General features: G+C 36.9%; 1 protein-coding gene across 1 annotated transcript in view; it reads right to left on the bottom strand.

The window, feature by feature from the left end:
- Nucleotides 1-20,012, bottom strand: part of Asb4 (ankyrin repeat and SOCS box containing 4) — a 58,439-nt gene extending 38,427 nt beyond the window's left edge. The window contains exons 1-2 of the mRNA XM_005331807.5: nucleotides 19,754-20,012; nucleotides 9,276-9,575 (exon numbers count right to left, since the gene is read on the bottom strand). Of these exons, the coding sequence (XP_005331864.1) occupies nucleotides 9,276-9,575; nucleotides 19,754-19,940 (487 nt within the window). The 5' untranslated portion in view covers nucleotides 19,941-20,012. The remainder of the gene's footprint in view (nucleotides 1-9,275; nucleotides 9,576-19,753) is intronic.
- Between the last annotated feature and the right edge of the window lie 7,116 nt (nucleotides 20,013-27,128).

Below are 27,128 nucleotides of genomic sequence, written 5' to 3' on the forward strand. Positions count from 1 at the left end.
TGATTGGGTGACTCCCACCCACACTCCTACCTGGACTGAGTCATTACGGGAAACTGATCAGTCTCCGAAAGTCACTAACTGACACATCTATTTCTCTGACCATAACCTTGTATCTTTGTATTTTGCTTGCTTAATGTCCAACATAGCCATTCCAGGAATTCATTCACACAATCTCTCTATGTTCTTTTTATCCATTAGATGTCCTTACTTTCATCCCTCTCTGTCCAGTTAGCTTCATATCCCATCCTTTCAATAACTCTACTGCCAAAACCTTAACTCTCTCCATCTCTTCATAACATGCACCTCTGTGATGGGTAGCTCTCATCCTCGAGAACCCAATTACCTATGGTCTCACTGCTTGCACCACACAGCTGGGTGCCATATAGCAAGAACCATACTCCAGGCTTGGCCAAATGTGAAAACAGCTGGGCCCTCCAGACTGCTCAGCAATCCAATGCTTCCCTTCCTAACTATTCCCTTACCCTGTGATAATTATTTCCAACCTCTTTTTTCAAGTCTTTAATCCATTTCCATCTCTTTTCACTCTCTGATCTTTCTTCTTGCTTTTCATGGACAAATACCCTTCAAATGGAAACTTCTTCAAAGCCCTAACACTTCATATACCAGCTCCTCTTCTTCCTCTCTGGCAACTGTAGAACCAGGTTCTCCTCTCTAAATTCCATCTTTCCTTCTATTGCTCTGGATCTCATTTCCCAAACTTCTCAGAATCCCCACATCAAAAATTATGCCTCCTCTCTATCTTCAATCTGTCTCCCCCTAGTGGAATTTTCCACCCGTTTTTTTAAATGTTCAAGTTAGTGTGTCATCTAAAAGATGAACACAATAGACCCAAAAAGCAGGCATGATTTTCTCTGGTAATTTCTTTGCCTCTATCCCACTCTTCTCCTTAGTACTAGAAGTTGTTCTCAAAGAGCATTCAATAATCAACACTCAATTCAGTAATCAACACCCAAAATGCACTGTGCACATGGCTATGCTAAACAAAACAGTCTCTGCTCTCCTGAACTCTCCAGGCAGACACGTATCAAAGAACAAAACAAATAAAATATAAGTGCCACAAAGGAAAACTGGAGTGTGTTACCAGAATACAGAACATAACACAGACCTAAGTGAGCATAAGGGAGTTAATAAAGATCTTCAGAATGGAAATCTGAACTCAGACTTTGCATGGGAGTAAATTTGAGGTCAGCAGAGAGGAGAGGGCAGAGCAGGTATTCTATATTTGCATTCCCAGATTTTTATCCTAATTCAACAACTGGGATACTGACAATTAGGCCTGGAGCCTCCAGGAAGAAGCCAGTTAGATTTTTCTTTGGAGAATATGACCAGTCTTAAAAAAAAAAAAAAAAAAAAAATCTAAAAAATACTATGTCAGTGATTCCCCGGATGAAAGGTTTAGCCAGATCCCCTACCGTGAGGCTAATAGTCAACAAACTTGACTTTGATTTTAGTCACTCAATCTGAAACACAGGTAGATAGCCAAGGATTAGAAGACAACTAAGGAAAGCCACTAATGCAGTAGATAGAGACAATAAAAACAGAGAAATGTAACCTGGAGTAAATCTCTCACAAAATACAGCACAAACAGAAAAAACAATACAAACAGACAAAAATGGCCTGGGGTAGGGTGGGGAGGTAATAATATTCAAATAATCACAATTCAAAAAAGAGAGCATACAGAGAACAGAAGAAGATAATTCAGGCAAGAAATAATTCAAGAACATTTTTCAGAACTGATAGGCAAGTATTTGGGGATTAAAAGGAATAATAGATGCAAATAAACCCACCAAGGCAGATCATGTGGAATTTCTGAATCAAAGATGAAAAGAAAATTCGACACTCCCCAGAGAGGAAGATAATAGGTTACAGGAAATAAAATGGCTTCAGATTTTCCAGTTTCAATACTGAAAACTAGAAGCAGTGGAGTAATGCCTTTATCATGCTAAAGGAAAATAACCTAGAATTCTATGCCAATCAGGGTGGAATAAGCACATTTGGGAGCATGTATAGTCTCATGCATCCTTTCTCAGAAATCTACTAGAGAATATATTTAACCAATACAGGCAACAAACCAAGACTTAGGGAGACTTGGAATTCAGAAAAACAGGAAAACCAAACATGAAATTCAGAAAAAGGGATCTCCAGGATGATAGGGAAGGAAGACCCCAGTACACTGGTGATACGCCAGACACACAATTGATTGAGGCAAGTGTGAAGTTTCCAGAAACAATTTTTCCAAAAAATGAAATTGTTAAAATACTCACTGAGTTTACATATTTCAGAAATGATTTAAACTTTTAGTAAGTTTGGGGGTTCAAATAGCAATGAGTATATAGGCATCTAAATAAAAATCAATAATAAATTACACAAAACCACCCAAAGCAGGGGAAACTGTACAAAAAAAAAATTACCCTAATTTGCTACAACCTTGTAGTTATGATGGAACTATATTATGAGGGTGAGGGACCTGAAAGGTAGCTGTACAGTTGGGGGCCACCAATGGAGGATACTGAGCCAGGACCTCATTTTTCCACTATGACAAATATGTCAATTGCCACAAAACTATTCATATTACTAGTTATTCTTTTCAATTTTTATGCATAAATAAATGGTGTTTATTTAGCAATATGGAGCTAAACATCCAGTAAATAAATTAAAGAAGGAAAAAGTTTGCATCTGAGATTTACTTTTCATAATAAACCTTGAATATGGAATCTTGTTAATTTTATCAAACAATTTTAGACCTCTTTCACCTCCTTGATTGAATACATTTTCTAGATCCCTTAGATTTCATGTCATATGACAAATATATCATCACATACATACTAATTTCTAGTTACTTGGTTCTGTTATATAGAAATGCAATTGATTTTTGTATAGTGATCTGAAATACAGTACCTCTGCGGAACTCAGTTACTCATTCTAACTAACCACTTGGTGGTAGGTTTTCTCAAGTTTTCTATGAGACAAATAGATTCTATGAAATAATGGCAGTTTGCTTCCTTCTTTCTGGCCTTCATACATTATTTATTTTTCTTTTGTCTTTGTGCAGTCTAGGATCTCCAGGATAGGACTGAAGAAACGTGGTGAGAACAGCAACCTTGTTCCTGTCCTGATTCTTAAGGGGATTGCTTCTAAAATTCCACTACCAAATAGACCATCAGCTTTACGTTGCACAGCTTAAAGCTGTGTTTTGCAAAGTGTGGGATGATTTTCACATGGGACACAGGGTTGGAGGAACTGCTGTCTGACTGAACGTGAGATAAGACCTGCAAACTAATTTCAAGTTCTCTTTAAGAACAGAATGATTGGAGAGACCAATGATCAGAAGAGAGGCTTTTTAGAATCATTCTCTACCACTTGAGAGAAGAAGGGTTTTGAGCAGGTGGAGGTCAAGAATTCCTTTGCCCGTTACTTCCTGTTACTGTTCCTTTTTGTGTATGGCAAGGGATTTGCATTTTTTATTTTTTTATAGTCATATCAAGTTTCCTCTAAAATGAATTTTAAGAAGTAATGTCAACTTAAAGAAAAATTAAATTCATGTTGTATAAGTGATACTAACAATAGAGCCGATATAGCAGAAATCTTTGTGTGGTTTGTAAATGACTAAGATGGTCAGATCTACGCTGTTCTGATATGTGACATAAGCGATGGGAAGCTGGAAGACACTGGGTGGTATGAGTGGTGTCTGTCCAGCAAGTATATCTATTTCTTGGTTAAAATGAAGACCAGTGCCATCTTGACCTATTACGTTCCACTTTGTGGAACAAAGAATTCCTACCATGTAGGTGACTTGTGTCACTGTCACACGAAGTAGCAGAGGACAGTCTTTTAAAAGGCACAGTGTTCTTTACATTGCCCTCATGCTATATTCTGCTAGAAAACATTTGAATTTTTATGGCTTTCCTGCAGTAACAAATTTTCCTCCCACTGTCAGGATTTGCTTCATGCAGAGCAAAGCAAGCAGCTTTCATTTTCCTCTTACGAAAGGGAATAGGTAGAAATAATATGCTGCTTTGCAGCCAGCCAAACCTGACCTGACTCTTTATTCGTAGGGAAATGGTGGATGTAGGGAGAGGACGTTTTCACGGAGGTAAATAAGCCCTCTCAACTGATGAACACTATTATCCTAATACCAAAGGAAACAAAGGCCAGAGATGGGAGGCATTAAGTAGAAAGGCAAACAGAAAAATAGCAGACAAAAATCCAGCACGAGGACAAAGCGAGCTGTGCAACACTGAAAAACAGGGGAAAATCCTTTAAGAGAAAATTGCATGCAATTTTTTGGACTCAATTAGCCTTTTCCACAAAGAGCCCATTAAATAGCAAATGAAATTACATCGGTTTTCAGTTGCCATGGCATTGGTTCTCCCCCTAATGGACTTCCCTGGTCCCGAGTTTAATGTTAGCCTGACTTATTTTTCTTGTCTGTGTGCTGTCTCAATTCACTCTGTCCAGCCACCAAGTGATGTATGTGACTTCTCCCCACAAATGCTTACCGCATGAGCCAGAGAGTGAGAATTCAGCCTTCCGCTGTGTCCCCAGAGACTGGGAGGAAAGAAACTGACCAAGAGCAGCATTTCGTTAACTGTGAACATAACAGTTTCTATTAATTAGATGACAGTGGGACCCATCCACACACTCAGGGCTCCAGGAGCTCCTCCCAGGTCAGTAGGACATGTATATTGTCCAAAAGGCTGAGGACATAAAAATACCAAGACAGCAGCAATGCAAGGGGCTCAGGCTTCCAGAGTTTCCAGACCAGAAGACCTACCTTCTCTTATTCATCCACCCACAAAGTGGGAGAGACTTTCCCAATGGCCTAATGCACAATTTTATTTTCTTATTAACTCCTATTTACCATGCGTTTATTTTTATTTTATTTATTTGTTTTATTTATTCAATGGGGGGAGGTACCAGGGATTAAACTCAGGGGCACTCCACCACTGAGCCACATCCCAAGCCCTCTTTTGTATTTTATTTAGAGACACAGTCTCACTGACTTAATTAGGGCTTCCCTTTTGCTGAGTCTGGCTTTGAACTCAATCCTCCTGCCTCAGCCTCGGGAGCCATTGGGATTGCAGGCATGTGCCAACGCCCCCAGTTTATTTTTAATTATTTTTTAATGTTGGGGATTAGACCCAAGGGCACTTAATCACTAAACCACATCCCCAATCCTTTTTATTTATTTATTTTTTAATTTTGAAAAAAGGGACTTGCTAAGTTGCTGAGGCTGGCTTTGAATTTATAATCCTCCTGCCTCAGCCTCCCCAGCGGCTAGGATCACAAGCATGTATCACTCCACCAGCTTAAATTGTGGTACATTTTAAACAATTTCCTTAACCAATAAATACTTCTAACACAAAAATATAAAATATACCATAAGTGCATTATTCTGAAGCCTCTTGTCTTCCAAGTGTTACTTTCCATGATATTTTACTGATTACCAGTGACAGTGACCATTATGTTACATCCATATCATTAGTTCTTATTTATGTGACTTTTTTTTTTGCTTTTTTCATCTTCTTTTCTAATTTTTTGTTTCTTTTTTTCTTTTTTGTGTTTATTGGCTTGTTTTAAGATTATTTTTATGTGTTAAGGATATCAGCCATTTTTCATATAGTCTCAGTTTTATAACTGCCTTTTAAGATGTTTGACACACAGAAGTTGAACACTTTTGTTTTCTAATTTTTCTTTTTTTTTCTTCTTGGATTCAGCCTTTGATGCCAGGGCTCTAAAGAGCAAGTCCATCTTTCATGGACTTACCTTTTCTCTCTGATTGCTATGAGCCTAATTCTTTAGAGTCAGCCTCAAGGGAGAAGAGTTGAGTTCCCCACACAGCTCTATTTCTGATCTCTAGGGAGTCTCCTGGGTTGACAGGGATAGAAGAGATGGGAAAGGGGAAGTCTCCGTGGAGTACCAGGACTGGCCACTGTTTCCTTTGTACTGGAGGAAATCACATGAAAAGTCAGCAGCATGTAAAGTTAGGAAAGCTTCAGTACTGCACAATGAGTAGGTTTGGAGCTTTGATGGACACGGGGCAACTGTAGTGAATAACACGAGGTTATGCACTTAAATGTCGCTGAAGCTACCTTTTGAATGTTCTCTCCACAAAAGTTTTTGGTTTTTTTAAGTGAATCATTGAGCAAATATATAATTTCTAAAAATATATATTCTTCTAAAAATCTAAAAAATGAAAAATTTAAACTAATGAAAATATGAATAAAAATGGAAACTAAATCTAAAAAGAAATGAATAAATTAAAAAGTGGAATGGGTCTTGTCTGTGTCTCTGTGCCAGACCCCTCCTCCTAGAGTAGGCAAGGAGGAGAGGCTGGGCTGAGAAGACAGAGGTATCTTTTATGAACGCTGCAGTCTTACCACATTTCTTTTCTTTTCTTTTCTTTTTTTTTAGTTGTCAATGGACTTTATTTATTTATATGTGGTGCTGACACTCGAACCCAGTGTCTCACGCATACTAGTGTGCTCCACCACTGAGCCACAACCCCAGCCCTGAACTTTTTTCTTTCTTTGAGTCCTTCCCCTTGATATACATGCATTCCCTTTTATCTCCAACTGTAGGTAATTTTCTGTATTATCCCAGAGTTCTCCAACAACCACTGTATTTATGCTCACTTTTGCAGACAAAATTTTTTTAGCAATTGTATACCTATACCATCTCTTATCAAACCCCCTTTCACACTGTTCTCATCTGGCTTCTATACCAATTCACCAAAATTGTTTTTATCAGTGGCAAGTCCCTTCCAGTTTAGGGAACATCTCATTACACTTTGATGGCCATACCCCTCCCTGCTTCCAGAACCTACCTCTTTTGTAGTCTCTGTTGTCCAAAAGACAGTTTTAGGTTTCTCTGATGGCTCCTCCCTATCCTTCTCAAGACTGAAAGTTAAAATTCACGGGGCTTTGCCCTAGCTTCTCTTTTATAGAGATATATACTGCTTATCCAGGTGGTTTTATTGATTTTCTTGGCTTCAAATGCAATCTATAGGCCAACAATTCTGAAAGTTGTAGCTTTAGTCCACAGTTTTCTTTTGAAATCCATACTTTTATATCAAAAGTATTCTTGGCTTAATCACTTTGAAGTCTCAAAGAGATCTGAAACTTCTCATGTATAAAGCCAATCTAGGAGAACTTTACCTGACTTAATATAAAGCTGCAGCAATCAAATCAGTGGAGCACTATAAAAAATAGACACATAGATCAATGGAATAGGCTAAAGTCCACAAATAAACCCATACATTTATGACCAATTGATTTTTGATAAAGATACCAAGGCAGTTCAGTAATGATAGAATAGTGTTTTTAAAAAGGGGTGCTGAAACAATTGGACATTCATGTTTAAAAAAAAAAAAAGGATGAACTTCAATTCATATCTCATGCTATCTATAAAAATTAACTCAAAATAAATTCTTGCCCTAGGAGAAAAAGCTAAAATTATAAAACTTATAGAAGAGAACATAAGAGAAAATGTTATCTGATATAGGCAGAGATTTCTTAGATAGGACACAAAAGGCATAAATCATAAGAGGAAAAAAAATTAATTAATTTTATCAAAATTAAATACTTCAGGCTGGGGTTGTGGCTCAATGGTAGAGCGCACTCCTAGCATATGCAAGGCCCTGGGTTTGATCCTCAATACCACATAAAAATAAATAAATAAAGTAAAGGTATAAAAAATTAAATACTTCTACTCTTTGAAAGACTCTTCTAAGAAAATGAAAAGTAAAGCCAAAAAAAAAAGTTAAAATATGGGCAAACTATACACCTGCAAAAAAGGAATAGTAACCAGAGTATGTAAAGACTCTCTCAAATCAACAATAAGAAATCAAATAACCTACTTAAAAACAACAACCAAAAAAAGGAGCAAAAATGCAAAGAGGTAATTCACCAAAGTGAATGTATAATGAGCAAATAAATACATGAAAACATACTTAACATTCTTAGTCATTAGGAAATTCAAATTAAAACCACAATGAGATACCAATCTATACTTATAAGGGTGTTAAAATTTTTTTTTAATATCTAACATCAAATTTTGACAAAGATAGGAAAATATGGAATTTTATCACATTGCTGGTGGAGATACGAAATGGTATAATCACTTACCAAAACAGTGTGCCCATCTTGTATGAATTTACTATATGACTCCTTGGTATTTATTCAAAAGAAAACATGTCCATGTAAGAATCTGTACACACATATCTATTTCAGCATGTTTTCAAAACTGATGAAGTAGGAATATTCCAAATGTGCCTCTACTGGGGAGTGAATAAACTGCATTATGTGCTCACCCTGGCATAGTCCTCAGGCAGTAAAAGGTCTGACCTACTGGTCCAATCCTCCACGTGGATGAATCTCAAACCCATTATGATAAGTGGGAGGAACCATACCAAAGGCCTACACCTTGTATGATTTCACTTTTAGGACATTCTAAAAAGGCAAGACTATAGAGACAGAAGACAGATCAGTGGTTATTGTGGAAGGAATAAATAAATACAAAGGGCAGGGCTGGGGTTGTGGCTCAGCAGTGGACCACTGGCCTAGAACTTATAGGGTGCTGGGTTCAATCCTCAGCACTACATAAAAATAAAGTAAAGGTATTGTGTCCAACTAAAACAAAATATTTTTAAAAAAATAAAAGGGAATCAAGAACCTTTTTAAGGTGTGGTGATGGTCTCACAAAAATGGTGTTTCTCAAAATCAGGTGAATTTTACGGTGTGCTGATTACACCTCTATTAACGAGACTTTAAAAAATCTACCTTAAAAATCATCCTGCCATACATGCTTCTTTCTCAAGTTTCTCCATCTCAAAAAATAACATTACTATCTACCCGTTTTCTGAAACCAGAGACCTGGAGATGATACTTGGAACTTCCTTTTCCTTCACCCCCCCAACACCCACATCTAATCCATCTCCGAATTCCATCAATTCCTCTCCCAAAATATATTACATGCATAGTAGGAACAGAATAAATATTTGTTAAGGAAAGGAGTAAATTGATGCACTTCCTACACTTAAAAAATAGTAAGATGGCAAAGTGCTCATTACCGCAGGACCTTGGCTACATAAGAACTACATAAATGCTTGTGTATGTTTACCCTACAGCTCTTAAGCTAAGCTTAAGGCAGGGAGATGCCTACTACACTGCTGCCCAAAGTAAAGGGGGATCATCAAGTCTCAAGCCCTCCAGTGTGTTAGCAGACAGTTATGCCAGCCTCCCAGAAAGGCTTACCTCTCCACACCAACTGCTTGGCACAGAGAATGGAGCTCGGAGTTGTACAGAAGTGCAAAGCCGTGTGTCCGCTTAGGGAGTAGCTATTGAGCTTTGCTCCCCGGTCGCAGAGGATCTTCACGCAGTCTAGGTTGGCCATTTCACAAGCCACGTGAAGAGGAGTTTTTCCATTGGGTCGACAGTTGATGGTGGCATTATGGTCCAATAGCACCAGGAGACATTCCACATGACCAAACAGCACAGACAGGTGCAGGCCTGTTGCCCAGGATGACTTCAACTTATAACTAGGCAACCAATAACCTGAAAGAGAAAAGGAAAGATGGTTTTAACTTTTTGACTTAGAGTTTCAAAAGAATTTTTTTTTCTCGTATTTATAAAATCAAGGCACAAAATTACTCCGTGATTTTGGATCAGTAGATAGAAAGTCTACCAGTGTTTCATTCAGTAGCATATTTATATGCACTTCAATGGGTCAGCCTTTCTCCTGGTCTAGTAAGAACTGTCTCTACCATTTTTATTATCTTGTTCTTTTATTTACTGTACCTCCCTAGATTTCAAAAGTACTTCAATTTAAGACTGTCGTTTATGTGACTGTATTTTATTTTACACGGTGAGTTACATAGACTCTTCAGGATATTTTTTTTAATTGTTAATGAATCTTTATTTTATTTATTTATTTATTTATGTTAATGGGGTACTGAGAATTGAACCCAGTGCCTCGTACATGCTAGGCAAGAGCTCTACCACTGAGCCACAACCCCAGCCCACTCTTCAGGAATTTTAATTCCCAATCATGATTTATCTTGAACAATTTCAAAGCTATAAATTTATAAGCTTATAATTTTACTTCATCCCAATTCTTTTTCCCTACACTTATTATTGTCCAAAGTGTGATTATGTTCAATATTTCTTAAAAATCTGTCACATCAAAGGCTGGGGATAGAGCCCTTGATCAGCATGTGCAAGTTCTGGGTTCCATCATTAATGCTGAAAAAAAAAATTAAAAAATTAGAAAGTCACATGGAGATTTTACATGCCTACCTTTGGCCTATACAATATCTCTTTCCAAAGAAGAATTTAAAGTAAATCACAAATGTTTACACAATACATGATTTTTAAAAATGATATAGAAAATAGATAAAAAGAAAAATGAGAAGAGTTCAAGAGTAAGGTAGGGTCTATGTTCTGTGCAATAGAACTGCATTGCAAATTTGCCTTTGAACTTCCTGGCAGCCTAAATAAACAGGAAAACTAGATGTGTTTCACAGTAAACTGTGACCACAAGAGCTATACACAAATTAATAGATCAGGAGAAGAATAGCTCTAGAACTGAGATCTTAAATAAAATTTTCCCATTAGTTATTAAAACTTCTTCTCTTTTCCTCTTCCTCTCTCTCTCCCTCCCTCTCTTTCTTATCCTCCTGACCCAATATTTTTTAACACTGAGTCTTTTTTCTGCAAGTCTTCGAGAATTGCCATATTTGACATCATTGTTAAATGATGGCTTTATAAACCTTTCTATGTCAATACCTACAGCCACAGCATTTGAACTCACTATGAATGAGGAATGGGAAATAGGTAGAGAAAGATGAAATATTGATGCCAAGATGAAGATGTGAAGATAACTCAACAGCCTAGTGGAGGCTTGAGGGCTGAAACAACAAAATAAATTTTAACATGGATAAGTCAAAAATTTGCTTTGAGGCTATAAACATTCTACTGACAAGTAGGAGGTTAGCAGAATATGGTTTAATGGTGATTTATTTGAGAAAAGACCTCGGGATTTGAGTTGACAGTAAGCTCAAATAAGCCAACAGTGGGGTGGAGGTGCCACATTAATTAAAGTACACAGACTAGAACAAGAGAACTAAAAGGGGTGTTCTTACCTGATTAAATGAAGCCAGAATAACTCTAGAATAGTGTGATTACTTCTGGGCACTGACCCTTGCAAGAATTGACAAGCAACTAGTGGGCACTCAGAGGGTGATGGCCACACTAAAAGTAAACCTGGTAATGAGGTATTAAAATTCTCTCATTTAAGCAAAAAAAAAAAAAAAAAAAAAAAAAAAAAAAAAAAAAAAAACTACATATGTATTACTCTTGGATATTTTTCCTACAAGCATATTCACTCCTGTGTGAAATGTCCTGAAGGAACACACTGTACTGTCCAACTCAAAGAAATCATTTGCATTGTGCTCTGTGAAAGGTGATTTTGAGAGTCATGAATCCTGGCAACCTGACATATGTATAAGAATATACATATACTACAGCATTGTTTCTAAGAGTTAAACAATTTTTAAGAAATTCATTGTTCATCAATAGGAATCTATTTAAATAAATATAATGCATCCATACAACTAAATCCTATACAGCTATTAAAAATAATTGGACAATTCTATGTACACTGAAATGGACAAATGTCAAGATATATTATGCTATCGTATGCAAATATATTTTAAATACTAGAACAAGAAAGTGTTTATAATGGTGGGTTCCAAGAACTGAAGAACTGGGGAACTGGGGGACAAGGACATAGATGTATATTCTTGAATGCCCCCTTTGTCACTTTTAAACTTAGTACCTGCTGCATTACTTTTTTTTAATTAGTAAAAATAAACTATTAGCTTTCTATTGGGCATGGGAGGATTAAAGAAGCCATTTACAGGATGAATGAACTTACCCAAAGTTTGTCTACCCTTTAACCTAGATATACACTGAGAGACAGACAGGCAGACACACACACACACACACACACACACACACACACACATACACACAATTAATCCCTTTTGTATCCTATTCAGAATTCTACTGCTATCTTGCTTTCTTTCTGTCCCCTGTGTCCCCTTACCCAATATACCCTTTCAAAAGAACTCCATTTATTTCACACTAAGTCTAATAATGGATTGAGGATTGAAATGTAATCTCTCAGGATTATCTGAATTTATGTAGAAATCTGTATTCAGCCAATAGAATTGAGTTCTAAGACACTAATTTAAGATTCTAGACACTGAGAAAACAACATTTAGTGATATGGCCTTTCCCTGGCAAAATCGTGTGTCCTTAAGTTCATAGTTTCATAGACAGTCTAAGCCTCAAGTGTGGTTCCATATGATGGTACGCATACAATATAGGGGTGTGTGTGTGTGTGTGTGTGTGTGTGTGTGTGTGTATTCATATCTACACTTGCTTACACATTTCTATTTATTTATTTATGTTGAATCTATGTTCCAAGCAGAGTTCTTATGTTATATGGTATGCAACCTGCTTTTGATGATGAATGAATTACATTAAAAGCAATATTTAAATCATTTTAATATTCAAATTTCCTCAATGAGCAACTTGCAAAGACAGCTTTCTCTGTCTTGGAAAGAAGCTGGTTCCAGATCTGCACACCAGGGTGGGTGTGTTTTCCCTGCTGATTAGCAGCACAGCTTAGACAGCTCCATGCTGCAACTGATGGGAAACTCACGCCTGCTTCTGTAAGGGGAAGAAAAATGATCTCGCAAAGGAAGCAGCAGAGAACTGATTAAGAAAACACCATTTTGATGTAAAATCAAAGAAACGCAGAATGTTAGCGCTGAAGGGAAGATTATCCAGTCCAAGCCTTTCATTTTCCAGATGAGAAAACTGCCACTTTTTCAGTTTGCTAAAGCCATAAGTCGCCTGCCTCAGCCCAAGCTCATAGACTCAGAATATCTGCAATGCAGTTTTCATCTGTCTTTGTCTTTGTGGAAGCAGAATAGGTTTAGCTCCAAGCCTGTTTTACCAATCACAAAGAAAGGAAGAAGATCCTGAATTCATCTATAATATGTCACATCTCAGATATGGAAATGTATTTGCTTGTTGATTTTTTTTCTTTCTCTTAAATTCCCAGTAGCACCTAGAGAATTTATCCTGCCCGTTTATTACATGAATCAGTCATCCTTGGCTTCTCAGCTAGTTTCATCTGCATCTCCTGTAATCATAACCATTAACTGGCAAATCAGGCTCACAGACCACCAGACCCTGAATTCGTCCAACTCCCAGAATGGCCTTGTGCCTACAACTTGCCTTTCCTAGAAAAAAATTGTATAGTTGGGGGACATCAAGGCACCTTAGCTACATCTCCTGGGGAGCTGGCAGGGAGAAAAGGGAATAAACAGACCATAGGCTATGGCTCAGGGTATGCTGGTAGGTATCCTGAAGCTCTGTTGCAGAACTTAAGTGTGCTAGGAGGGGCTTCTAGACGATTCAGCCCAGAGCAGAACAGAGAAGGCTGCTGCTCTGAGCAGAGAAAAGAGCAGCCCTTAGCTAAGAGGCCACCCACATACAATCAACCACCTTAAAATGAGTCTGGAGCCCCAGGTTACACTGTGTAGCAAGCGTGGAAATAAGTACACCTATCCCTAGGGAGGACCAAACCCGAGCTAAGACTGTCTTCAAAACCACAGGCTATATTGTCATATTGTGAGCATGGATGAATGTGTAACAACAAATCCCATTAATATGTACAACTATAAAAAATAAAAAATGTGAAAAAATGAAAAAAAACTGATAAAGTTATGCCTGTTAGCATACTTGTGTGCATGCTGATAAGTCAAGAGATCAAAATGTGTTCTCCAAAATAAACCCACCAATGGTCAAAGGCATAAGGAAACACAGCAAAGTAATCAGGCAGATTCATTTTTTATACTCTCCCTTCTTCTCCCAGCAGAATTTTCCCAGGACTTTGAAACCTAGAATGTGATTTATTCTTAGTGTTTGTCTTTCAAAGGCCCCCCTCTGTTCACCTCTGCAGATGCTGGGCTGCCCTTTCTCTGTGTGCTCAGACTGCACAAAGGACAGGGGTGGGCAGCAAGCAGGAGACAAAGCCAGCGGCCGGGTGGGGGGTGAAGAAGCGGCTGCCTCCCTCTGCTGCAAACCACTCACACTCCCATCTCATATCTTCCCTCTGTGCACAGTGATGGCTCCTTTCAGAACAGCTTGGCTTTAGCAAGGGGCTCAATGGAAAAGAAGCCAGGGAAGGGAAATACAGATTCTTCTCCCCGTGCACGAATCCCACAGAGGACTCCCTTGATTTCACCTTTATAACATCATAGATTACTGAGGGTTTAGCAAAGCCTCCATATTACACATGAAGACAATTAGTCTGGTAGAGGTTAATCAGTAAATTGTTCCCATGTTCATATAACTAGTCCTGACAAAGTCAAACTCTCAAACTCTGTGTCCCCAAAAATCTGTGATTTAGAGGCTACAAACGGTTCATCTCCAAACCAGCATCACTTGTAGCTAAAAGTTCTAAGGAATGTTAGAAGTTTTCCCCTTGCAAAAAATATGCAGACTAATCCCCTGAGTGCGCATGCGCCAGCGTGTGTTCAAGTTTAATCTAAATCTGAAATAAAAGAAAGATGCCTGTATGGCTGGGCTCAGAGCCCCCTAGCTCAGGAAACAAGGCAAGGAGTAGAGTGTTTGGGACACCTTTGGAAGAAAGAACTGGTTCTGCTCCTGTATTTGAGCCTATTTGAGCCGGATGCTCATATCTCTGGTAAAACTTCAGCTAAGCTCTGTTGCAGTTATCAAGGACAATGTTATCTGGGTCAAATGAACCCCACACCCTAGAACCCTCTGTGATACAGCCAAAGGTCACACATACTGCTCATGGCCGGATTAGCAGACATTTGCTCTGCCTGTGTCCACTTATTTACATAGTCCTGGAGGATTATAGACTGAAGCAAAATTCTTGCCTTTTTTTTTTTTTTTTTGCGATTGGAATTGAATCAAGGAGCACTCTACCACTGAGCCATATCCTAGGTCCTGGAACTTGCAATCCTGCTACCTCAGACTCTGAGTCATTGGGATTACAGATGTGCAACACAGTGCCCAGCTTCTTCTTCTTGGCTATTTCTTAATAGTAATATTTTCTGGAAAATTCCCAAGAGTTCCTCCAGACAAGGTTAGGAAAGCGAGTTTGAAATGTAATATATATATATATATATATATATATATATATATATATATATATATATATAAAACTTGAAAAAAATAAAGTGAGATCTCTCTCATTTTAAGAATCACTATTATGGTACTGGAGTGTAGCTCAGCGGTAGAGCACTTGCCTAGCAATGTGATTACACAACCACCCCCCCAAAAATTATATATATATATAATTTAAAAATTTTAATTAAAAATCTAGACAGGAAAAAGTACCCTAGGATAGTAATAGGAATGCAGGAGAGTAAATTTCTGGCAAAGAGGAAAAGAGATTATTCATCAGGGGAGTAAAAATAAGAGCCTTCATGATATTTGGATAGCAGTTGCTACTTAGTAAAGTAGATAGAGAACCTGCCAGAAAGTTTTCAAGTAAAATCATTCATTGGTTATTTTAATTAAAAATATGACTACCAACCAAGGAATCAGAAGCTGTGGGCCATAAATGAAGTACTTAAAGTGCATTACACTGATTAATAAAAGGACTCTGATTAACCTTGCTGACTAGGGAATTTCATACCAAAGAGATAAGTATAATATTCTGTTTGTATCATTAATGAGCCAAAACTCATACATCTGAAGGGGAATCAAAATGCATAGTTGGGAAAATCACTGGAAACAACTTTATGGAGATTCGTTCAGGATTTCAGAATGTCCGTCACCAGTGGGAACCAAAAATACAAAAGGCCTCTAAGTTTTCTTAGAGATTTCTTCTGAGTTTACTTTCATTCTAAATACTGTCTGCTTGGCTCAGAAAAAATAATAATAATAATAAACAAAAAAACCCATATCATACATACTTTGACTATTCAGATACATTGCATTCAAGAGTTAAGAATTCACTCAAGTATAGGTCGTTCCTAATTTAAAATTGTCATCTGGTAAATGCTATTTTGCTTTCTTGCTTTTGAGACTCACATTTCTTCCATTTCCTGGGAGGCCTCTCAGATGCCAGCCAGCACATTTTTATTGTTTGCTTTGCAAAATGTGAGAAGTGGCTTTTTTTAATTAATAAAACATGATTTTACCTGAAGATGTGATTATGAAGCTTAAAATAACTTGAAAAAAATATAAAGTGAGATCTCTCTCATTTTAAGAATCACTATTATGGTACTGGAGTGTAGCTCAGTGGTAGAGCACTTGCCTAGCAGTGTGATTACACAACCACCACCCCCCCCCAAAAAAAAGAATATATAATTTTTTTGTACTGGGATTCAAAGCCCAGGGTTCAAAGCCCCACCCAAAAAAACATGATGCTGGTTAAAAAAAAAAAAAAAAACACACACACACACACACACACAGGGCTGGGGTTGTAGCACAGTGGTAGAACACTTGCCTAGCAAGCATGAGACACTGGATTTGATCCTCGGCACCACATAAAAATAAATAAATAAAATGAAGGTATTGTGTTCATCTACAACAAAAAATATTAAAAAAAAAAAAACACAGACACAGCACCAACACTTTAAATACTCATTCTGGAAACTGGATTCTAAATCTGTTTTCTAGTATACTAATAGGAGAAATTACTCAGTGAAACAAGCCCAGGGCTAGAGGGAAAAGCAGAAATTAGTTTCTAGAACTTCTTTGTAATCCAATAGCTTTATTCTATCTTCCTCACAAAATCCACATTTGCTCATGAGATCAACTTTTGACTACTCATGTACTGATAAGATTATATATTTGGAAGAATGATATTCAGATCCTAAGTTAATTTCTTTGCCAGCAGAGTTCTGAGTTGCCATTCCAAAAATTACACACTGATTTCATATTGGCTTATGGGTACTATATTTAGAAATAAAATTTAATAACTTTTAAAATCCTATAAAAATGCTATTGTATGTCCTAAAGGAAATAAAAAAAAGATTAAGAATTGATTGTACTACTGTTAATCTTCTTCAGGACAATCAAATGTTGAATACAGAATTATATTATTAACTACATAAGAAAATGTAAAAGCATATCTGTTATAGACTTTACACATTACTTACTAAGCCAAAAATAACTAAAAACTGAAGGTTTTCATCCTTTAAAAGAAAACAGTAGTGTTCTGTTTCCTCGTCTGAATACTAGTTACATAGGTTCGCCTATTTTGTGAAAACTAATCAAGTTGCCCATTTATAACTCTTCTGCATAGAGCTTTTCAAATGCACTTTTAAAAGTCAAAGAGTAACGTAACAGTTCAAGAGGGCAACGTCTAGAAGTCCTGCTTTTATTTAATAAAGTCTCAAAAACTTTGATCCAGCCACAATCCTTCAAGGCCACACATAAATGGGTCCTATTCTTTTAGAACTATTGGGAAAAGAACTCAATAACTCACTAACCAGTTGTAGACCACTCGGCTCCACACTGTTCTCCGAGAATTCCTTTGTGAATGAAGAAATTAACAGAACCACTTACATATACTTTGTTTGGCAAGCAACTAGGATTCTATTTATCATTTCTATGCTTAATCTTAATATTAAAGGATTGATTATTAGGCTGGAAGGATGTAGGGAAAAAAATTGAAGTAACTTTGAAGAAAGATGAGGTTTTTGCCTGGATTGAAGACTGAAGAGAAAATCATATACCCACACTCATGTTAAACAGAGAGGAAACATATTTGTGCACTCTCTTGCATGCACACACGCACATACCAAGGATATCCTGCATAAATCCTGAAGATAAGACCACAAGTCCTATTATTTCTGTGTAGACACCCACCTGTTATACATAAGACTGGAACTGTTTCTTTCCTCTCCCAGACGGTGTAAATTGCTGTTTCCTAATTGAAAGCCACATCCCACAGTCCTAACACTATGAAAACACCCATTAGTGTGAATGAAAATTTAGCTCTGTGAGGACCATAGGAGTCTGCTCATATTGACAAGAAGAATTTAAAATGCATTTTCTTCTCATTCAGAGGTGATGACACCATTAGAAGCAGCAGAAAAAAATAAAACACCCTGCTTCCCGAGAGCCAGCATCTCAAAGTTCCTTTCTCATAACCCCAGAACCTTTTCGTGGTCTGGGTAATTTGGCTGCTCAGGAAATGAGAAAAGGCAGTCTTTGTGACTCAGGGTCAAATAAATTACCCACCAGCTTGAACCTGAGTTATTTTACATTGAGCGCAAATATAAGTTTTAAAAATACCTTTAAAATATACTGAGCATTCAGATAGTCTTTCATTGAACAAAGTCAAAAGATGAAAGCAATCACCTTATATGATGATTATATTATATTATGATTCTAGCACATAATTTTTTTTCTTTTTAACAGAGTCCCTATCAACATTTAAAGAAAAAAAATAGACCCTCTCCTTCATCTTTCAATCAAAATAGAAATGTCAATTCATTACAAAGTCCTGAAAGTACAAATCACAAACCCAGTAACTGGCCTCAACTATTCAGTACTTTCTTTAGAACTGAAAAGAAGATATGAGTGAATTAGCATAGAAATATGTATCATTAGCTATTGTATCTGAAAATTGATGGAACAGATGATTTTTATATAAGCACAAAACATATTTAAACTGTAACAATAAGTACTCTCTTTCTAAATGCTATACAAAAGACTTCATCATCTATTTTATTTAAACAGAAGTGATGTTGAGCAGGGTATTTATTTGCAATCCACTCAGGAGAGGGCCCAACTACTCAAGTTCCCCCCACCCCTTTAATTAGTTGATTTGGAAAATCAGAATCAGTATGCTAATTTATTTCCAGTTTATTAAACATGTATTCCTGAAAATACTGAGATTTTTAAAAAAAAAAAAAACTCTTTTCTAATTTATTTTTTCCTTAGCTCTGTATAAGGCAAGTCTTCTGCATTAAGCATTTGTAGTCTAAGAAAAAAGTTAAGTTTTTGGTTTCTCTGAGTTCCACTTTTGTGTCTGAATAGAAACTCTTTAAAATGATGAAGACCATCAAGGTGACTGTGGCACAGCTTTACCCATTTATTAAACCTCCAAATTGGGGAGAAAATCCCCTTTTTCATCCACATGAACACAGAGATAATATATCCCTAAGTGGTTGTTAACAGAGAATTAACAGCCTGTTCCCAAGCCAGCCACATTGTCTAGATTATATCTCAATAGTTTGCTTAACCATAATCCAAAGATGTTTTCTCTATTCTGGGTCATCACAAAAAAAAAAAAAAGAAAAGTTGGAAACACACAGTGTGTCACTAAATGTGATTGTCCAGGATTTCAAAATCTAGGCAAAGGTATAGAGAAAGAAGAAAGACAGATATAAGATACAGACACAGACACAGACACACACACAGAGAGAGACACACACACAGAGATAATACACACATATGCACATATATCCATACATTTATACATACATACATATACATGTGTATATATATATGTATCAGCCCATATTCATTCTAGTTTAAAAAGAAAATACTTTTTTAAATAAACACAAAGAAAAATAAGAGCTACTTTTTTGGAGTAGGTCACTGAAGCTGTGCCTCTTTTAAAAATTTCTTTTCTATCAATTTTACAATTATACCTGTATTTTTACCTTGTTTATAAGATGCCAAAACCATGTTCTCATCTTCAACTTCAAACACTGTGTCCACATCTATTTCCCTTTGGATTAAAATAGACTTCAATTTTCCGTAGTCATTTGACTTTAGCGCCTCAAGGAAATTTCTCTTAATTAACCTGGCAGTTCCAGATTTACTGAGAGGGACATTGTTGTTATCCATCCTCCTCTCTCTCTGGAAGCTCTGTTGTGATTTATCAGGAGAACAGCACTAAGCGAACAAGCACATGCTGGAGAGTCCACAAACTGTCGGCTAATTTTATCCCAAAGTTATGCTGATCCGTTCTATTTATATAGGGATCATTTCAAACTTCAAAATATCCTTCTTGGCTGTCAGTGCATTTTCAGGTCCTTTAAACTGGTTATATATTAGCAGATCCATTCAGTAATATACAGTGCTGATATGAAAGAAAGCTCCCGCAACACATTTCTGAGCATGAAATGTCACTCTTATTTCTTATATGATCAAAGTAATAATGTAAGATTTAAAAGCTCTTAATGCTCTTTTTTTTCCTCCACTCAGTAAAAACATCTGGTGCCTGGCTGGAGACCCAGGGTCTTGCTCTGACTAACCAATAGCCCAAAAACGAAAATTTGTTTCAGTTCTGGAAACCTGTAGTAATTTTGTAATAGAAGTCTGTAAAAATCAAAAATGGTTATACACATTTGAAAACAGAAGGTTTTCAAATGACCTAGACTTGAAAATTTTCAATATTATGAAACAGCAGGGTGGGCAGTTGGTGGGGGGTATTTTAAGTAAAAAAGAGCTAAAGAGGCAAAACAGCCAGATGCAACAAGTGAATGAACTTTATTGAACCCTGTGTTTTCTTCAAATCAATTAGAAAAGACTAGACAGAGACCATTTGAAAATACAAATATGGACTAGAGATTATTTGATAAAATGCAATTATTCAATTGTTGATTTTAAGGTATGATAAAGATATTGTCATTATGTAGAAGAATATTATTTTTCTTAAGTCATGCATTAAGGACTAAAGTGGTGCTGTGGATCAAACCCAGTGCCTTACACACCACATGCTTTACCACTAAGCTACACTCCCAGCCCCTAAAACTTCTTTTATAATACTTCAGATAACACTCATGTAGAAAAGTAGATAAAAATACGTGTGTGTGTGTGTGTGTGTGTGTGTGTGTGCGCGTGTAGACCAAGAGAAAATGTACATGGGGCAAAAAGTTAAAAATTGGCAAATTTAATGAAAGATATACAGTTGTCTGTTACATCATTCTTTCATTTTTTTCTGGATATTTGAAATTTTCCAAAATAAAAAGTTGAAGAGAAAAATGTACTTTTTTAACTTATTAATACTAGAAAAGTGATGATAACAAACACTAGCTAGAATGCAAATAAAATACATTTTTATATACTGTTGCTAGGAATCAAACTGCTAGGGACTTTCTGTGATATAATTAGCAATATGAATTTCTAACAATTTATAATGATACTATCATTTGAATGTTAGAATTTATTTAAGTATGTAAACATAGATGCAAACCATAATACAATTTTTAACTTCTTATATTGATGTGTAACAGAAATATAGGAAAAGGACAAGTCATAAGTTTATGGCTTATCAAATTTTCACAAAGTGAACATGCCTATGTAACCAACAGCCATATAGACTGGTCTAGCCACACTGACAACTTGTGGCAAAAGTCTCTTCTACTGAATTGATGGTTAGATATTAGTATATTAAATATTACCTATATATATCTCATATTCCTGGAAGCTATTTTAGAGGGAAAGTCAAAAGTCTCAAAGAATAGAATAGAATTCAATAGATGCATTCAAACTCACTTAAAGACTCCTGTACAGAGGTAAGATTTAAAAATGCTAATACTTAACCATCAGTATTATTAGAAGGGATTTTTGCCATAACTTACCAGTATGAGCAGATGAGTGTATATCAGGGAGGTAAAGGGGGTCTTCAGATGAATTCCTTGTCCTCTAAACTGTCCCTGGCCTGGAATAAGGGCTTATCATAAAATTGGTCCTACTTGGCTATATTCATATTTATGCCTCCCTAGACTTTCTCTAGTATATTTGTTTTTTTTCTGGAACCATTCCACCCCACCAGAGTTCAACTGGAAGAAGTGCATAAAAGGGGGGAAGTGAGAACCTGTCATCTAAGCCCTGGATCAACCTCTACTCCTCATAATCCATTAAGACTCCCAAACATCCTGGGCAGAAGGGTCCAGTTTTGAACTTTTTACTTCCTCTATAACTTTCCCTCCTTCTCTCTAGGTCAACAAGCCATAGGTCAAAAACAGTTTTCATCTTTGTACTGCAGAAGAAACTCCATGATTTGAGTCCTTCAGGCATGATCATTGATACACTAGAAAGGAAGTGCTGAAGCACTTCCTTTTCTTAATGCCTGATTTTCATAATTATTGTCTTTCTGAAAGTCTTGTTCCATAGCTGTAAAAATAAATTAGAGCTAAACTTTGTGGGATAATTTGAGAAAACAAAGCCAATCGTGAAGAAATATATAAAATTAAGAAAGTTATCACCTTATTCCACTAAAAAAAATCAATTATTGACCAATTTATCCAAGCAGCAGAAAATAAAACTTAGAGATTATTTATAATTAAAAACAAATATCAATGTAATTAAAAATTGCCTGAGTGAACGTCATTCTAACATCTAGGAAATATCTTGACCAATGCTAATAAAACAGATTTGAGACTTGTCTTCATTCTCTAGATCACGCTTCAAGTCACCATCCCTCTAGGACTCAGGAGGCCACGTTACACAGTGGCCATGTTTCACACTGTCTAGTCAGACCTGTCAGAAAATCTTGTCTCCTCAGCTTTAAAATGAAAACTCTCCATCCTGTAAAATGAGTTTTTTTTATTAGTGTTTCATGACATTCCCAGGACAGTGTTCTCTTCTCTTGAAATGGTATGAAGAAGCTTTCTGACAAGGTGTGATGTTGTGGCAAGTGGCCCACAAAACCCTACTGGACTCTCTGGGGACCAGTGGCTGAGGCAGGAGGCACAAAGGCCCAGCTGTTTGTTTTCCTGATGTCTCCGTACAACACAATCTGACCACTGGACTACCATCTCTGGAACAGGAATGGCTCCTTAGTTTATTGTTACACTGAAACATGAATTTGATGCTGCTAAATTACCAAATACAATCATAGGCAAGAAAAGAGAAGCCACAATAGATCTAAAATATATCTTCATAAATCAAAATTTCTAAAAACTAAAAAAAAAAGTCATTTCCCAGCCTATAATGGTGTTTTCATATATTTCATGATACATTTTGACAGCAGAATTTTAACGTATACAGATGTCAGTATTTTTCTTTTATTGTTTATGCCTCTTTGTAATTTTGTCTAGGAAGTTCTTCGAGTTTTCAAGACATTAAAGATTTGTGTCTACACTGTCTTTAAAAAAAAAGAGAGAGAAAAGAAATCAGAATTTCTATGAAAACAGAACCCCAGAGGCCTACCTGACTTTCCCAGCAGATGAATTAGAATGCTTGCACTATCAGCTCACAAACATGACATGGGTGATAAGATTATCTGACATCCCTTTCTTTCTGTTTTACTTAAATCTACCACATAGCATCTTACTCCTGACCTGTCACCCTGTTTGTCATGATTTCATATATTAGTGTTAATGTTTTATATAAAGATGCTTTGGGTTGTAGGTAACACCAACAACATAAACTTTCTTAAAAAGAGTAAAGAAGTTTTATTGGTTCACACAATGAAAAATTTCATTTGTACTATGGGTTTTAGCAGAGATCTGATGAAGAACTTTTTAGTATCAGCAGAATTGTGCAGGAGGTGGTATTATTAGTCACGTAATTATAGTTATTATGTAGTATACTGGTCAGGAAAACTAAGAACTAATGACTGTTAAGTGACTTCTGTAGTCTACTGTGACCGCTATGGCAAATAAGTAGCAGATGTAAGACTCAAGCCTAGATGTTGAAAATTGAAACTAATGTTTCCATTGTTCAAATGACTTTTTAGACAGTTTCATTTAGGTTAATTATAAACATTTTTTAAATTCCCTGAGTAAACTAGGAAGAAATCTGCTTTTATTTATTCCTTTGATGAGTAAATATTTGGCAGCAATTTACTATATAGACCAGGTACTGTATTAGCTATCTTTGGCTGCAATAGTAAATAACCCCAAAATGTATTGACTTAAAGTAACAGTAATCATTTACAATCTCTCAAGACATAGTAGAAAGACTACTGTCTGCTCTGTGGTACTGAAGGCCCCAGATGAAATACTCAAAGGCTGGGGTTAAAAGACCTCCTTTCAAACTGACTGAATCACTTGGCTAGCAAGTCGGTGCTGACAATTTGTTTTCTATCAATGTAGTGCTCTCCACGGGGCTGATTGAGTGTCACCCCAACATGGCAGCAGGCTGCTTCTAGAATGAAAAAATTTCAGCAGAGCTAGTTGGAAGCTGTGATAACCTAACTGGTAAAGTCACATGCCCCTATTTCCAACCCACTCCACTGGTCACGCTGACTAGTCCTGATTTAACAACATGAGGGAGAATAAAATAAAGGAATGACTTCCAGGAAGAAAGAAACACAGGGGCCCATCTTAGCTGACACCAGTACTTCTTCTGAGCACTGTGGATAAATAAAGAAAATATGCAAAAATTACTACTTCTATCAAGTTTTGATTCTGGTGGAAGGACTGAGAGGGAGCAAACAAACAACAACAACTTTAAAAAAAAGTGAGATACAGTTTGTCAGATGCTACAAAGAAAAATAAACTGAGAAAGTTCTAGGGTCTCAGCAAGACCATAAGTCACCCTTTTACAGATCAGGAAAAGGTATGCTCATCTGAACCAATAAGAAAAGCCTCCTTTGTTTCCAGGTAGGTCCTAGGAAAGTATAAGGGCCTAGAAAGCATTGCAATTTCAAACAAATGGTCAGAGAAATCCTCACTTCCCTTGAGCACAAACATGCAGGCAGTGTGAGAATGAACCATGCTCAGACATGAGCTGCAGGATATTTCCAACAAGAGGTGCAGCAGATCTGAAGGTCTCTAAGATCAGGAAAAAGAGAGAACACCAGGAAGCCATCTTCAATCAGGGGCCATCACCTATTTTCAGGTATTTTTGAAGGTCAGTAGAGTTTAGGAGTAGAACTGATGGATATCCACTGATTTCATTTCCACCACATATTAAACCCACATCCAACTCTCTCAACCAAAAGCTAAGCCTGGAATGGCATCCTCAAAACAGCATGTGACACGCTACCACACAGTAGGGCCTCCAAAATGGTAATTGACAATGATTGTGCTTTTTCTATAGATAGTCAAAAAAGTAAATATATTATTTGTGGATATTCAATATTAAAGTGGAGCAAAAAAAAATCAAACCACCTTTGAATGTGAGGCATAACAACAAAATCTAGCTAAGTAATGCAATTAGAATTATACTTTAATAACAACACAGATCAATTAATTCTGCATACTGAATACCCATTTCATAAGAATGATTCCCAGGTTGAAAGTATCAAATGAAACAGTGTATATAAATGTGCTTTGTACATTGTTAAGCATTGCAATAGAGTCACAGATTTTAGTCTTTCATATTAAGTGAGCTTAAAAAAAAAAATACCACAACTCTCCTGAGAAAAACTAGGTGGATCAGTCTGGGAGTACTGGATCATCTTCCAGGCTCTGTTGATAATCAGTTGTGTGTTTCAAATAATTTAAAATACTTCTCAGTTAATCTAAATTTCTCTAGGTAAAAGGAGGCATACTGGACTCATGCCTCAGTCATTAGGCATTTTAAGCCTTGCTGAATCCAGTTTTCTGCACACTAGCAAAGCTTCACACTATTTTACAAAGGCAGAAGACCTCACCATGATTTTCTGAAAGACTCGCCTCTGTTTCCAGCGCTGCATTTGTCCGCGAACGGGTTCAGGTTCTGTTTTCAACCAGTTGGGGGCGCTGGAAGAACTCCTAAGACGTTCCAGCTCTGAGTTCTGTGCATCTCTGCTCTCGGTAGTAATTACAAGCTGGAAGCCTATGTGTTTCACATAAAAATTTGTTTTAAACAGTTCCCGCAAATGGTTGAAATGGTTGCTTTGTCAACATTGGGGTCCAAAGTCCTATGTGAGCACATCTTCTCTAGGAACTCTATTTGTGGGTTGGCATTCCTCACTTTGGAAGGCTGAAGTGATTATTTCTTCAGTCCTTCCCTTTGGAACGGATATCGGGGAACGAACCAGCTGCTTTTCAAATGAGAGTGTTTAAATTGAATTTGTAGCTAACTGCCCTGAGTGTTTACTGAGAATCTTGGTCCCTGGAACAAAGCTAACTTGTTCCCTTTCGGAAAGCCCCTTTGTGGGTGGTGAGTGTCAGAATGGCTGGATTGACACAAGCAATAACCAAGCGCTGGTCCACCTGAATTTTGACAGACTATACATTGAATGTCATCTTTGACTGTGAAAGACCAGGTTTCTTGAGACAAAACATTCCCTCGCACACAAGGGGGGCATTAGCTCTGTGCCAGGTCTCCTAGCAACTGACCTGCATTTACATGCCCTTCCAGCGCAGTTTAAACATCAACACCAGCTTGTATTTCCATCCCTCACCCTGTTACACACTTCACAAAATCAACTCGAGGGAATAATTTACCATAATTTTGTCTCATCAGAACATTAACCTCACAATTGTATTCCACACAGCATTTGCATTCCCTTTTTACTTCTGACAAATTTATGAAGCAGAAGGTGTAGTTAGGGAAGAAAATTGCCCTTCCCTTTCAGGAGGCAAAGAAATCAGGCTGTCCTCTGAATTGTCTTTCTAACATTCTGGAACGTCCTTTAAGACTCATAGTTCTCAGAAGCCAATAAGCTGTTTACCAGTTGCAAAGATGCATCAACTTTATTTTATATTTTTGAAGATGCCTAATGCATGAAAGCTATTTGAGCTGGAGCAGTTCTGAACTCAACACATAATCTCTGGCTTTTTGCAGAGGAAATTTTGCATGATGAGTCATGCAGACAAAGCTGTAGTTAGGGGTGGGGGAGGGAGCAGAGGGGCTTGCACATTTTCAAGAAACCTAGAGGAAAGCAATCTCCTTCAAAAGGAAAAAAAAAAAAAAAGATCTTGGTCTGCTTTTTTAAACAACTTGTTTACCTGTCAAGTAGAATCAGAATTACAGCTGAAAAACAATTTCTAGCTAATCAAAGCTTCTCATTTGAGAAAGCACAGAAACCAGATAACTTATGTGTTTGCTCAAAATCATACAGCTAATTATTGGCAAAGCAGAGACTCTGACCTCGTGTCAAGTTTCACCCCTTAGTTTTTGAACTACATAATGCTGCCTCTTAAAATTCTT

The sequence above is a fragment of the Ictidomys tridecemlineatus genome, chromosome 2, assembly GCF_052094955.1.
Source record: "Ictidomys tridecemlineatus isolate mIctTri1 chromosome 2, mIctTri1.hap1, whole genome shotgun sequence".
NCBI classification, from domain to species: Eukaryota; Metazoa; Chordata; class Mammalia; order Rodentia; family Sciuridae; genus Ictidomys; species Ictidomys tridecemlineatus.